General features: G+C 34.2%; 1 protein-coding gene across 4 annotated transcripts in view; it reads left to right on the top strand.

Annotated features, from left to right (window-relative positions):
* FGFR1OP2 (FGFR1 oncogene partner 2) overlaps window positions 1–15,382 on the top strand; it is a 39,176-nt gene that overhangs the window by 15,570 nt on the left and 8,224 nt on the right. For 2 of the 4 annotated variants that reach the window (XM_032347604.1, XM_032347605.1), the window contains 6 exons: window positions 814–962; window positions 3,523–3,640; window positions 5,174–5,316; window positions 7,650–7,763; window positions 10,243–10,356; window positions 12,173–14,175. In XM_032347604.1, the coding sequence (XP_032203495.1) occupies window positions 828–962; window positions 3,523–3,640; window positions 5,174–5,316; window positions 7,650–7,763; window positions 10,243–10,356; window positions 12,173–12,310 (762 nt within the window). In that variant the 5' untranslated portion in view covers window positions 814–827 and the 3' untranslated portion in view covers window positions 12,311–14,175. Of the gene's footprint in view, window positions 1–813; window positions 963–3,522; window positions 3,641–5,173; window positions 5,317–7,649; window positions 7,764–10,242; window positions 10,357–12,172; window positions 14,176–15,382 lie in introns of those variants that run through there. The other 2 variants (XM_032347606.1, XM_032347607.1) reach the window with 2 other exon arrangements.

Raw genomic sequence — 15,382 nt, 5'->3', positions numbered from 1 at the left:
AAGATAGTAAGATTCAGAAGGTTAAAGTCTTCGAGAGAGATTATTTTAAAATTACAATTTTATTTTGAGGTCTCTGAATACTAAGTGAAGAAAGAAGCTAACTATTTCGTGTTTCATATTTTGCCTCCTACTTTTTTGAGCTTCTCTTAAACACATTATTTATTGATTTTAATGTATTGAAAATTTCCCATAATGGCTGGTATTCTAAGTCATATTTTTTTAACCATTTACTAAGGAAGCGCAAGAGTTAGGATTATAGTAGTTCATACAAGAAGTAGTTCCTCCAAAAGAAGGACACTTTGACACAGCATGACACATACAGACCACCATGGGTGGTCAGTAAGTATGTATTGTGAATAGTGTCTCAGGTCACCTGACCAAGCAGAGGCTAGGAAAGATCTCATAGTTAGCAACTCACAAACATGGACCTCAGTGTACGAACTAATAAAGTAATCTTTTTGACAAATAACAAGATAAGGGAGTGCTCTCATGAAGAGCACAATTTCTGTATAATATAAAATATATTCACTTGGTTTGTACTTTTTTCCCCCACCATAAATTCAGGGAGTTCTAAATATGCTCTGATTATGTCTGCAAATCATTTATATATGCTCTAATTTTTTTAGTATTATAAATTCACTTTCCAGCTTGGGCCACCCCAGCAGAAGCAAAACCACAAGTGTTCTTATGTATTTTTCTGTGCAGTGAACAATCCTGTAACAAATGTAACTTAAGCATATCTATGTTAACATGAAACTAAAATAGTAAGATGATATGCTGGCTTCGTTTTGAATCTTGATTTTAATTTTACAGGTTTTCCTTTAGAAATGAGTTGCACAATCGAGAAGGCACTAGCTGATGCCAAAGCTCTTGTTGAAAGATTGAGAGATCATGACGATGCAGCAGAATCTCTGATTGAGCAAACCACAGCTCTCAATAAGCGAGTAGAAGCGATGAAGCAGGTTTGATTTTTCTTTCTTGTTGATTACATTTTGAAAAAAGCAGTCAGACATTTATGCATTGCTTGAATCATAAACTTCTGCTTAATTAATATTTGTTATTTTCTTAATGTTCTATAAAACTTAAAAGTAGCCTGACTTTGGGGCACCTGGGTGGTTCAGTGGGTTAAGCCTCTGCCTTTGGCTCAGGTCATGATCCCAGGGTCCTGGGATTGAGCCTCGCATCAGGTTCTCTGCTCAGGCGGGAGCCTGCTTCCCCCTCTCTCTCTCGCTGCCTGCCTTTCTGCCTACTTGTGATCTGTGTCTGTCAAATTAATAAATTAAAAAATCTTTTTTAAAAAAATTAAAATATAAAGTACCCTGACTTGTAGGTTTTAATTTTACTGTAGATTACCCTATAATTTTTTCAATGTCCAAGTTATATATATATATATGTTTGTATATTCTAAAAGCTGTATATTTGATTATTTGCTTTTTGGACAGAGATATATCTGGTTTATACATTATGCAGTTGTTGAATTTGTACTTCCTACCTTCATTTTCACTTAATGCTACCAATTAAGAAATGAAAAGGACTTCACTTCTTATTATCCTTATAATCCATAGAATATATGTAAGAACTTTCTTAAATAACTTGTATATAAGAACTTTCCAGTGATCCATGGAGTTTAGCTACCATTTTAAAAGGCTTCTTCTGATAAAAATTTTCAACTCAAAGAGAATTATATAATTTCTTGTATTTTGATGGTAATGAGTTGAGGGGAATGTATATTCATAGCCTTTCTTTTGAAACTCATCCATTTTGTAAAAGGAAGCCATCCTGGGATACTGCTACTAGAAATAATGGAGCAAGTTTACTTGTTTTGTTGCCCTAAACAGATACATATCTCCCTAACTGTCCAGCTTGACTCATGTATTCCAAGGAACATATATCTGAATTGAGTTGTAAAAACAAAGGAATATAACAGTTAAAGAACCAGAAATGTTATAATGAATAAATACATTACTGAGCGGCACACCAAAATGCCTTGAAAATGAAGTAGAACAATATTAAAGTTAGACTCACGTTTATTTATCATTTAATTATTTTGCACATGTTCTTTTACTATTGTTAATGAGATATAATTCACAACACCCATAAAATTAACCCTTTTGAAGGGCATAGTTCATTGATTTTAGTATATTCACAGGTTGTGTAACCATACTTACTAATTCTGGTACAGTGTCATTACCCCAAAAGGCTCGCCTCCATTAACGGATGTTCCCTAGCTCTCCCTTCCCTCAGCCCCTGGCACTAATCTATCTCTGTGGATTTGTCTCTTTTGGACATTTCATATAAATGGAATCACAGGATGTGGCTTTTTGTAACTGGTTTTTTAATATAATGTTTTTGAGGTTCATCCGTGTTGCAGCATGTTATAAGTTTTTTATCCCTCTTTATTGCTGAAATATTCCATCATAAGGACATAGTGCATTGTGTCTATCCATCAGTTGATGGACATTTGGATTGTTTCTGTTGGGGGGCTATTATAAATAATACTCCTATGAATACTAGTGTATAAGTTCCTGTGTAGACATATATTTTCGGTTATCTTGGGTATATACCTGGGGGGTAGAATGAATGGGTCATATAATAGCTCTGTGTTTAACTTTTTGAAGATCTGCTTGACTTTTCCAAACAGCTACACCATTTTATATTCCACTGAACAGTACAATTACTCCACATTCTGCCCGACACTTGTTATTTGACTTTTTGATTAAGATCATCCTAGTAGGGCACCTGAGTGGCTCAGTCGGTTAAGCACCCGCCTTTGGCTCAGGTCATGATGCCAGAGTCCTACGATCGAGCCCCGCATCGGGCTCTCTGCTCAGCAGGGAGCCTGCTTCTCCCTCTCTGTCTCCCACTCCCCCTGCTTGTCTGTTCCCTCTCTCGCTGTGTCTCTCTCTGTCAAATAAATAAATAAAATCTTTAAAAAAAAAAAAATCATCCTAGTAGTTGTGAAGTGGTATCTTACTGTTCTATTGAATTGCATTTCCCTAATGACTAGTAATATTAAATATCTTTTTATGTGTTTATTGGCCATTTGTAGACTTTCTCTAAAGAAATGTCTTGTCAGATCCCTTACCCACTTTTTTCCAGTTCTGTTGAGATAGAATTGACATATAACATTGTGTAAGCTTAAGGTGTACAAGATAATTTGATACACGTGTATATTGCAAGATGAGTACCACAATAAAGTTAGTTAACACCTGTGTCGCCTCACATAATTACCGTGTGTGATGAAAACATTTAAAATCTACTCTTACTGATTTCTGAGTGTATAATACAGTATTGTTAACTAAAGTCACCATGCTGTACATTAGATTCCCCAAAACTTACTCATCTTGTTTGCCTACTTTTTAATGTTATTATTATTAAATTAGAATTATTATTTTTATTGTTACTGAGAGTTGTAAGAATTCTTTATATATTCTGGATATTAGACCCTTATCAGATATGTATCTGAGATACATACTTTCAAATATTTTCTCTCCACATGTTCTTTTCTGATCTTTTCATTAGTATCAGGAAGAAATTCAAGAACTTAATGAAGTTGCAAGGCATCGGCCACGGTCCACATTAGTTATGGGAATCCAGCAAGAAAACAGACAAATTAGAGAACTGCAACAAGAGAACAAAGGTAAGATACATAATCTTAAAAAACAAAGGAGTTTGACAACTAAAGTTGAAAACCAAGAATGCTATAATGAATTATGTTGCTAAGGGGCTTATCAGAATGCTTTGAGAATAAAGGAGTGGGCTTTAAAGTTAGATTCACATTTATTTTAAAAAAATAATTTTTCATTTCTTTTGCATAAGTTCTTTTATTACTGTTATTGAGATGTTTCACATACCATAAAATATACCCTTTTGAAGGGCACAGTTCATTGGATTTTAGTTAAAATTGAATTTAGTTAAAATTAAAAGAGCTGTAGGGGGTGCCTGGGTGGCTCAGTGGGTTAAAGCCTCTGCTTTCGGCTCAGGTCATGATCCCAGGGTTCTGGGATCCAGCCCCACATCGGGCTCTCTGCTCTGCCGGGATCCTGCTTCCCCCTCTCTCTCTGCCTGCCTCTCTGCCTACTTGTGATCTCTGTCTGTCAAATAAATAAAATCTTTTAAAAAAAAAAAATTAAAAGAGCTGTAATATACAACTGGACTCTTAACTTGGGACCAATTCATATTTTCAAAAATGGGGAAATGGCCAACTAAATTTTCTTTTTGGTATTCTCATTTGTGATCCATATGCCCCAACCATAATGTATTCGTCATTATCCTTTACTACATATGAATGTCTACCTTGTGTGGAGTCATCTTAGATTCTTAGCCTCAATATCCAGTTTATGCCATTGTTATTACCTATGAAATAACTCCCTTTCCTTCTCTTCTCTACTTCAGTCCCTTGCTTTGGTGTTCAAAGTCTCTTGCTTGATCTGTCCTAATTGGCCTCTGTGATTTGAATCTCTTTTCCCCCTTCAGTCTTTCTACAACACAGGCATCAGATTCATTTTTCAAAGATATATCTGGTTGTTATTTTTTTGCTTTAGAACCTTCATTGTAAACTTATTTCCTTATCCAGAGCTTTCAACATCAACTCGAGGCCTCTTTCTCTGTCTTCTTCCCATACCTCTTTTCTCCATGAGACCTTTGTTCTTGCTGCCCCGCACTAGTTCCTGAACACAAAACCCACTTTCATGCCTCCCTGCATAGCATGCCCTTCCCTTTTTCATCTTTAGAAATCCAAGTTCATCTCAATAATATGAAACTCACCAGTTTCTGCTCACAGACTTTGTTTATATATATTTGGGTAGAGCTCTACTCTGTACTTTACACGTTGTATTATAATTATTTATGTATTTGCTTTCTCCTCTAGACCCTGAGCTCCGTGGTCTTGTGTGTATTCCTAATATAGAGCATTATCTGATACTTAATTATTATTCAGTAAATATTTGTTGAAATGATTCTTTAAAACTACGCTTTAAATGATCATTTAAAAAACTAATAAGGGACTCCCATTTGGTGTGCTTGCTTTATGGCAAGATTTTTACACATTTTCTTTTCAAAACACCCTCTTTGTAAGTTGCTTTTTTGGTAAATACAGTGGAGAAGAGACTATTGTGTACATCTTTAACTCAGGTTTGAGTAAAATATACTCTTGTTCTTGTGATTCTGATAGAATTACGTACATCCCTGGAAGAACATCAGTCTGCCTTGGAACTTATAATGAGCAAGTATCGAGAGCAAATGTTTAGACTGCTAATGGCTAGCAAAAAAGATGATCCGGGTATAATAACGAAGTTAAAAGAACAGCACTCGAAGGTAATCCATTTTATAAGTATAATTTGAAATGAAAAAGAAGCATAAATGGTTAATTGTGTTGAGATTTTTTTTAAATCACAGGTATATAACATACCGAATATTTCATCTTTCTGATATTTTCTGCTTTTCCTCATTTTTGTCACTTCTTGTTACATATTTTGTTTTATTTACTCTCTTAACTCATATTGTTCCCAGTAGCTCTAACATATTTTCAAAAATAAACTTTATTTGGGAAGTAAAGGTAAGTATATTAAAAAATATTTTTATAAGCTTATCTGCTTTTAAGAAATAGTTCTTCTAATTTGTGTATTGACATTTGTTGCAAAAACAAAAATTGAAATGCCGAAAAACGTTTTCAGAAATCTGAAGCCAGCTAAAGGTAGATCTGTTTTTCTTAAGAGTGTTTTCTGAATGAGGCTAATTAATCCAGACTGTAAATTTTACTGATCATGATGGAAAAACCATGGTGGGGGTGGTGCAAGGAGGAAAAGAACCAACATATTAAGATTTGACCCCACCCCCACTGCCCAATCACATATCACTTAACACCATTTTTAGAGATAGAGCTAAACTGGTTAGAAATTGGTTTTTTCCTCCTCTGTTCATTTCACTTATTTACATCCCTGTGTCTCTTTCCTTTGTGTATGTCCCTTTGTTTATTAGCAACTGCTATGAAGACAAGTAGAATAATTCTTTCCTATTTACATTTTAAGCTGAATTTTAACTGCTGCTGTGAATAAAAATATTAGAATATTGTGATTTCTAGTTATACCTGTATTGGATAATGATGAGCTAACTATTATTAGTTAAAACTAACATTATATAAGAAATATTGTTTTAAGACATGCATTTATCTTTCTCAATAACTGAAACACATTTTAGAATCCTTAAATTAATTCTCCCATATTGGTGCTTGTAGGTATTTTTAAATTATAAATTATTCTATTAAAATTAATACCTAGTAAATAGATCTTTGTGTGACAAGTTTTCCTATTAAGAGAATTAGTAATAGATACTCTTGTGTCAATTTTATAATAAATTAATAAATATGGGTTTAATGTTATCTAATTAAACTATTCATCTTCTAACCAGAAGGAAGAATCTTGGATGTTTAAGTGGCAATCTTTTGAATATAAATTTATCTATCTTTAATGAGATCATTATAAAAACAAAAATTTAAATGTATAACTTGAGTGTTTCTTTTAAAGGTACAAAGATGAATTGACTGAAATTGTTGGTAAAATAAATATAATCGTGAGAAATTGCAAAAGGCCCTTATGTTTAAAACCTAAGAAATTTGTTAAGATCTAAAGAGATTGCTCTACCAAAGAATGTTTAGCATGAGATACTGCAGGTTGCTAGTTCCATCTGGTAGCAGCTATTCCAAAAGTAAATATTTTCTAGAACACATTAGATTTTACCATTCACTAGTGCAGTGTTATTAATTAGGAAAGTTAAACATTTCTTAAGATAACTGTAGACCATCTTTTATTATGTAGATTGAATTCATCTGAGTGCTGATCCTTCCATAAAATGACTGTTCAGTGACTTGTATGTTAATTCCAACTAATACATATTAATGTTTGTGATTTTGATTTTTCCCAAAAAGGAGACACTTCAACTCAATTAAACAAACACTTATTAACACTTGTCCTGGCTTAGTTATTATAATAAGATGAGTAAATAATAAGTTCCATCACTCTGCCATAAGAGCTTAGAGTATAAAGGGAAATACAAACAGAATATATAAGGTAGGATGTGATGAATCCTAAAATAGAGATATGATTTAATACGGGAGTACTAATGGAGCAAGATAAGTTCTCATGAAGATAATCTGGGAAAGTGTCAAGAAGACAAATTCATCCAAGTCTAGCCTTGAATTAATTATTGGGGTGGAAGGGTCAACAAGCAGAAGTGGGTGAGCAGAGAAACTTGTATGATAAAGGTGCAGAAATATTCCAAGATGTGTTTAGGTGTTGATACTCTGATGAGCCTAAACACAAAAAAATTTTATAATGCATTTAGGGGTAATAAGCGGAGTTACACATAACAGCATTTTGGCATAAGAGATCATTTTAAGACCAACTGTAGTACAGAATTTTACCCTCACTTAGAAGTTTTTGAGTACAGACTGGAAAATCAATAAAAAGTTTGAGAAGAACTCATTTTTTCCAAATACTCATTTTTACATTATTTTTGAACAGATGCCTTTTTGGAAATCTTAAAAAAACAAACATTTCAAACAGTTGGCTAACACGCATGAACTAACACTCATTCAGTTTTTAAATTACGGATAATATCCGTATTAACATTATAATGACTCTATACTACAGATTGACATGGTACATCGTAACAGCTCCGAAGGATTCTTCCTTGATGCATCTCGACACATCTTTGAAGCATCTCAACATGGACTGGAGAGGAGGCACTTGGAAGCAAATCAGAATGTACACTAAATAAAACAGTCAACTTTTGGGGTGTGGATGGAAGGGGGGAAGGTCCATTTAAAACATTCTTTGACATTGAATTTTCCTGCCAGTTTAAATCATCAAATAAATGAAATTGCCTTAAATATATATATACTGTGCTTTTGATAGCCATGCAAAAATATTCAGTGTAGAAACTTTAAATCTGTCATTAATTCCCTTTGTATCATACACAGCCTGTTAGGTAATGGCAGGCTTTAAAGGTTGTTCAAGCCAGATTTTCATTTTGTTGCTGCAGAATTGGGTAAACAGCTACCCTCTTTGTGGACATCAAAGTATTTTCTTGGAAGTCATTTTAATCTGATTTCATAGAAGTTTTGTTCGAACTATTAAAGGAACAGTTTTAACTCAGATTTGTAATAGTTTGTAGTTCTTTAGTTTGAGTTCTCAATAACCTAAAGATGCCTTTGTTTAGGTTTCATACTATATGTATATGTATATGTTAGTAATATATGCTACATTGTCTTTTTTGTTTTAATTATTGTGGCAGGTCTTTATTGAGCAAATTTGAAATAACCCTAAAAAGTTATAAATGAAAGGCATTTCAAGGAAGTTCAAGGATTGTATTACTGACAGTTCAAGGATTATGTTACTGACTCTTCTTGCTTTTCAGACAGTTTTGAAAGCACAGCTCTTAGCCTCTGTGTTCACTAAAAGACCTAGGATACCTCCCTAAAGATTTTATTGTAATAAATGAACCCTCCGTGAACTGGGCCTATAAAACTGTTCTGTTTGAAATCTTGGTGGTTTTTTTTTTCTCATGATTTAATTAGAACAGACTCTGTCCTGAAAAAATTAGTGGAATCTCATTTTCTTCCATTTTAAAGGCAAAGAATTATTTGCTTCCTGTACAGCCTTTTACCCTTAAAGGACACTAAACGATAAACTGAAGAAAATGTTGGTATTCAGAATTTTTACTCATCATCCTCAGTCTGTTGCTACAGTTGTCTGTACTTAAAGCTTGGTTTTAAACATTATGCTTCCTTTCCAGAGGGAGAGATTTTAATAATTTTTTAAAAAAACTATTTCAGAATATGATAGATGTTTGTCTTAATATTATTGTTGCTACCATAATCTAATCCAGGACTGTCCAATAGTACTTCCTGAAATGATGGAAATGTTCTTTATCTGTGCTATTCAACATGGAAGCCACCAGTGCCACTTGGCTATTGAGCACTTCAAGTGTCACTAGTGCAACTCGGACTGAATTAACTTTTTTAAAAGGTGTTTAATTTTAATTGACATTTGCATAGCATCATATTGGGTAGTGCAGATTAGTCCTTTTGTTTTGCCTTTCTGCATACTAGCATTGTATAGGTGTCCCCATTAAAATAATTTAAGGATCTGCATTTTTGTTGGTTAGAATGTACTAAATGTGTGGTTTGCTAAAGATACTATTTGTTCTCCATATTTTTCCACAGTTTACTAGTTTTGTAAGTTTTGGAGGTCCTTTCCAAATCCTTTTTACAAATCAGATATATACAATTTAAGAGACAAGGTTATTGGGGGAGATTTTAGCTTTTGAGTTTGACCTTAATATAATAAAAATCACCCCCAACTGCCAGTGAACAATGATCTTAGAAGCTATTTGTTGAAAAAATTATTATTCTCAAGTTTCTGTTGATTTTTAAACCTCATGTCTGTCTCTTTCACTTGACTCTAAGCTCCTTGAAATCAGGGAACATGTCTTGATAGGTTTCCTATTCCCATTCCTTAGCACGGTGCCTGGCGTATCATAGGTGTGCAAAAAGTAATAATAGCATGAGATTGGAAGAAATTTGTACTACCTGCTACACCAAATAAATGTGGCCATTTTATACCTAAGTGATATTTGAACAGTTTGCAAAGAAGGACATTTAATATTTTAATACTCAAAAGCAGACTTCTGTTCATTTTATTCAATATTTATTATCCATTATGTACCAGACAGAGGCAAATATAAACAAGATACAGTTCCTGCTCTCAAGGAAGATTATAATCTGGAAAAGCTTCTAGGTTGGATTGAGATCAGTTTTTAGACATGGATAATACAGAAAAGACTTGTGAATCATGAAGATGTTAGGGGTAAAGAGATCAAATATGTCAATTTTTGTCTTCCCCATTACTTTAATTAGTACTATATGTAGGTATAAAAAAGGAAAAGTTGTTGATCATTTTTAGGGTGAGAGGAATGTGAAATATGAGTACACTTCTTCTTGCTAGTGGGTTTAGTTATATTGTGGTGTTTATCCTTACTTGTAGCACTGATAAAACTCTGATTTCAAAAGCACATTCATGGTCAGTCTGGTAAAACTGGTTTATAAAGTACCTTCATGTTAAATGGCAATATAAGAATATTACATCCATATTAAGTGGCAATGCAGACTTTTTAAAAAGGAGAGGATCCAAAAATAAGACTAAAGTATTTCACTGATTTGCAACTCCCATCTCTTTTTTTCAGGAATTACAAGCACATGTTGATCAGATAACGGAAATGGCAGCAGTAATGAGGAAAGCTATTGAAATTGACGAGCAACAGGGTTGCAAGGAACAGGAGCGAATATTTCAACTTGAAGTAAGTTTTAAATTGCAAATGTGGATAAAAACTGTCCATACAAAGATTTATGCCAGAAAATACATCCCATTTAAAAATATATGTATACACTTCTCTGGAAAACTGGCAATGTTCTCTTTCTTAACCTGGATACTGGTTATATGGGCATATAATGCAAGACCATTTCCATAGTAATAGAAGAGTCCAGGATCACTAAAGCAGTATTTGAGAACATTGATGTTTTGATCCTGTGTTGCTTCCTGTTACTGGGTGAATATGCTTTTTAATTTAGTAATTTAAAAAATTTCTTCATTCTGTTGGAAATGATGATGATGCAGGAAAAGTTTTTTTAAACCACGGATATTCTTAGGGCACTTGTATTTTTCTGAGGAATATAAAAGCTTTTCCGTCCTTTATTTGTGGCAGCAAAAGCATCAGTCATTTGTTGATAATTCAGATCAGTAGAACAGACTTTTATACTTTATTCATTTTTTAAAGATTTTACTTATTTGACAGAGAGAGAGGGAATACAAGCAGGGGGAATGGGAGAGGGAGAAGTAAGCTTCCCGCCAAGCAGGGAGTCCAACGTGGAGCTCGATCCTAGGACTCTGGGATTATGACCTGCGCCAGCGGCAAATGCCCAACAACTAAGCCAGCCAGGTGCCCCAACTTTTATGTTTTAAAAGTTTCATTTTGAAATCATAATGGAGATACTTTTGGTTATTGAGGGCCTAAAGTGATTTCTGTCTCTAAGCATTCTTTAAACAGGGTTAAGCAAACTTTTTCAGTAAAGGACCAGATAGGAAATATTTTAGGCTTTGCAAACCAAACATTCTGTTGGAACTACTCAGCTCTGCCATTGTAACACAAAGCAGCAATATACACAAAAAAAACTGAGTTTACCTATGTTCCTGTAAAGTTTAATTTAAAAACAACAGACCTCAAGCCAGGCTGTATGTAGTTTGCTGATCCCTGCTTTGTACCAGTAAAATTTAGAAAGACTGAAGACAAAGTGGTTGAGAATTACAAATGTTATTTTTAAATGTCTGCTTATTTCTTACAGTAACTAATCTGGGGTGGAGGTGGTAGTTATTAGTGCTAGATCTGGTCACTTGCCTTTTTGAAAAATATCCCAATTCACTCAGCCAGCCCTGCTGCTTTCAAATTAGAGGGAAGAAAACAAACCAGACCAGATGGCTTGTCCTGCATTCCATGCTTTCATGGAAAGGAGTAAAAGGACTAAAGTACTAGGAGGTCCTAGTCCCAGGGTATTATTCACAGGCTTTGCTGAGTTTATAGAAATATAAACCTAGATGTTATTTTCTTCATCTATACTGTGAGTTTAAAATAAGGCAATTTCTCAGGTTCCATCTACAATCAGAGCTGCATAAAAAAGAAGGCTTTGCACTGATGGAAAACACTGAGCACAGTTCCTGTATCTTTTTTTAAAAAAAGTATTCTTGGGATGCCTGGGTGGCGCAGTTGGTTAAGCAGCTGCCTTCGGCTCAGGTCATGATCCCGGCGTCCTGGGATCGAGTCCCACATCGGGCTACTTGCTCGGCAGGGAGCCTGCTTCTCCCTCTGCCTCTGCCTGCCATTCTGCCTGCCTATGCTCACTCTCTCTCCCTATCTCTCTCTCTGATAAATAAATAAAATCTTCAAAAAAAAAAAAGTATTCTTTGGATTCAAGTTGTCAACTTCAACTGCATGTATCATTTAGTATATGTCTGCCAATGATAGAACCTTCTGTCATACCTTCATATGTTTGGCTTAAGATATGTTTGTATTCTCGGGGCTGTCCTGCTGACTGCATCTTTGTTTTTTTGCCCTCTTTTAGCAGGAAAACAAAGGCTTGAGAGAGATCCTTCAAATAACTCGAGAATCATTTCTGAACCTTAGGAAGGATGATATGTCTGAAAGTTCATCTTTGTCAGCATTAGTGACCAATAGTGACCTGAGTCTGAGGAAGAGCTGAAGAGCCTGTAAGTGTGTGAGCTTCTTACAAGGCTCTAAATGGTCACCAGGACTGGTCTACTAAAGTGAATGAATTAACAGAAAAATCTGTCTCAAGCTACCCTTTGCTTTATTTTTTTTCTGTAGTATGTACAGTGCACTGGCAATGATAATTCTTGAGATAGCAACAAAAAAATGCATAGTTAATGGTCATAGACTTTATTCCAAAATAAAATTTAAAATAGAAACTTTGTTAATGGATGAACAAACTAAAGATTTTCTGAGTGCTAAACTGTCGAGAGCTTCCAGCAGTGCAGGTGGCATTCTGGATGACACTTGGGTAAGCCTGACTATCCCCAGTAAATGTTTGGGAGTTCATGAAATTATTCACATTTTGCCACAGTTTTATGAAGAAAGATTGTCATACTAAATTTTATTTCTCCTCCTTGTATGGCATCAGAGTTAAGAGAGAGCTTTACGTACCATGAGACTTCAGCTTTAATGATTGCCTACCTTCCCAGAAATGTAAATTTTTGTCAAAGAAAATTCATTTAGCAAGGCCATAAGAATGTTTTATGTGCACCATAAACAAGAGGTGATTTCATTTTAGCTAACTTGCCATAGTTAACATAGCTAACAATTGTCCATAAGTTGCTTAAGTATATGAAATATTTCAGGAATGAAAGAGAAAGAATATTACTTTCTAAGAAAGAAGATCTTAGACATATTAGTAGGTTAAACTACTCCTTTGAAAGATTTAAGTTTTGGTTCTAAATCAATAATGAAGATGAGATTTTTCTCTTCTCTGGTTGATCTTAAGGATATTATGTAGCTCTTAGCTGAAAGAGTTGAAATGTTTGATACAGCATAGGTAAGGTAATTTCAGAGTAAATTAAGAATTGTTCTGCCTCACTGAACCCTTTTTTAAAAGTTTTTTTTTTTTTAAGTATTCTTAAGAGATACAGAAAGTAAGTTAAAATTTCAAAAAAAAAAATTGTTTTCTGGATCTATTCTTAACCTCTATCTGGTCCTCATAACCTGTAAGATTTTTCTTATAACCTCTCAGTCAAAGGGGGGTGAGGGGAAGGAAGTCTATGGATTTATAAGTATTTGTTTTGTTTTTTACAAAATATATATCCAGTATGTAAATTTTTAAAAGCCACTAGACATAAATGTACTTTAACATGAGTTGAAATCTAAATTTTTCTTATTTTGTGATTATAAAATAAAAGGATAAAAGAAAAAGTCACATATGATCAAATATATTCATTTATATTAAAATTAGCACAATAGGAAATTCCACTTTGGGGTATATAATTTGTTAAAGAAATATTCACATGGTAATTTTTGTGTATAATTTCATATATTGATAAAATTGAAAACTACTTTTCACCTTGGAATTTTCTATACTAATTTTGGAGTGAGTAGGGTCGATGGGGCTGACTGAAAAGGGCTAATGGCCCAAACACTGAACAGATTCTCAGAGGCCTTAATTGATATTTTATAAATGACAGTTTTTATTTTAAACTTTTCTGTTGGTTTTGGGGTAAGTATCTGTTAATTTGGTGACACATTCATTTATACAGTTTTTATCCCAAGTCATAATTAAAATAAGCTACACAGTTGAGATTAAGTCTGAGGCAATTCATTGAGGCAGCTCTGTTACAAAATGTTACTTGATAGTTATTTTTATAAATAAGTTAATTTATTCTTGGTCTTCTTACTTGGATATAATTTTAAGATCTTGGTGTTTAAAGACATTTACTTCACTATATAGCAACAGTTTTCCATCCATATTTTTTTTTAAAGTAAAACCTTAAATATATGTCTGAGAGTGTGTACTGCATAGGAGCCATTTTATCAATAAAGACAAATGGTTGAAATTGATATGGTCTCCAAGTTAATTTGAGAACAATGCTTACATTTATCCTTACATACAGGTTTTTTTTATGGCATCTCATCTCTTACCACAAAGCTAGTACTTAGCAACAACTTACACTTGTATTTCTTAGGAATTGCCTGCAACTTATTCCTTATCCTGCAAGCCTTTTTATTGTATGTGGTGGGTTTAAGAGTGTCCCTTCAAAGGTATGTCCAGTCCTGGTTCTGATGTTCTGTACCTGTGAATATGACCATAATTTAAGTTTTTGAAAATTTAAGGATCTTGGGATAAAATCATCCTGAATTTAGGATGGGCCCTATATCCAATGACTGGGGTCCTTATAAGAGACAAGGATATTTCAAACAGACACATGAGGAGAAAGCCATGTGAAGACAGGCGGGGAGTTATGCAAGCCTTGGGGCCACACTATACCACCAGAAGCCAGGAGAAAGGTATGGAATGCCTTGTCCCTCAGAGCCTCCAGAAGGGGCCAGCCCTGCTTGATTTCAGACTTCTGGCCTTCTTAATTTTTCAGAATTGTGAACCACCCCTTATGGTGATTTGTTACGGCAACCCTAAAAAACAATATCTATTTATCATCTATCCACTACTATTCTAAAAAACCAATTATATACAACCTTACAGATGAAGTATTATCTGCTCAAATTGATATCCTTTATATAAAGGTGACTTACAAAGTATTTTATTTCTAAATTGCCTCAATGATTGGAAGATCATAGATCATTAACTCATTTGATGATCTCCACCTTTTCTGACAGAGTAAAATAGGAGTCAGTTTTTAGTTAAACAGCAATGAAGAATAATTTCTAATTGGAAGGGGCTTTCTTTTTACCTCTGTGGCTGCTTTTGTTCTCTCTTCTGACTTAAAATTAGAGAGCCCCAGAGCTCAGTCCTTATTTCTACTCTATTCCTACTCACTTCCTTGGTGATCTCATCCAATCTCATGACTTTAAATACCACCTGTAATGCTGATGACTCCCAGCTTTACAGCTCTCATTAAACCTCTCATTAACTCCAGACTCCTTCAAGTGTAACTATCAAAGAGAGATCTCAGACTCAACATGCTCAAAGCAGTCTCACTGTCCAGCCATCTCAGCTTATGATAACTCCATCTTTTCAGCCGAAAACCTTGGTGGCATCTTCATCTCTACTTCCTGTTCTATTTTACACCCAATTCATTGGCAAATCCTA

This window comes from Mustela erminea, chromosome 6, assembly GCF_009829155.1.
Source record: "Mustela erminea isolate mMusErm1 chromosome 6, mMusErm1.Pri, whole genome shotgun sequence".
In the NCBI taxonomy this organism is placed as follows: domain Eukaryota; kingdom Metazoa; phylum Chordata; class Mammalia; order Carnivora; family Mustelidae; genus Mustela; species Mustela erminea.
Note: the sequence above shows the minus strand (reverse complement) of the source record. Positions and strands in the feature narration are given on the sequence as shown.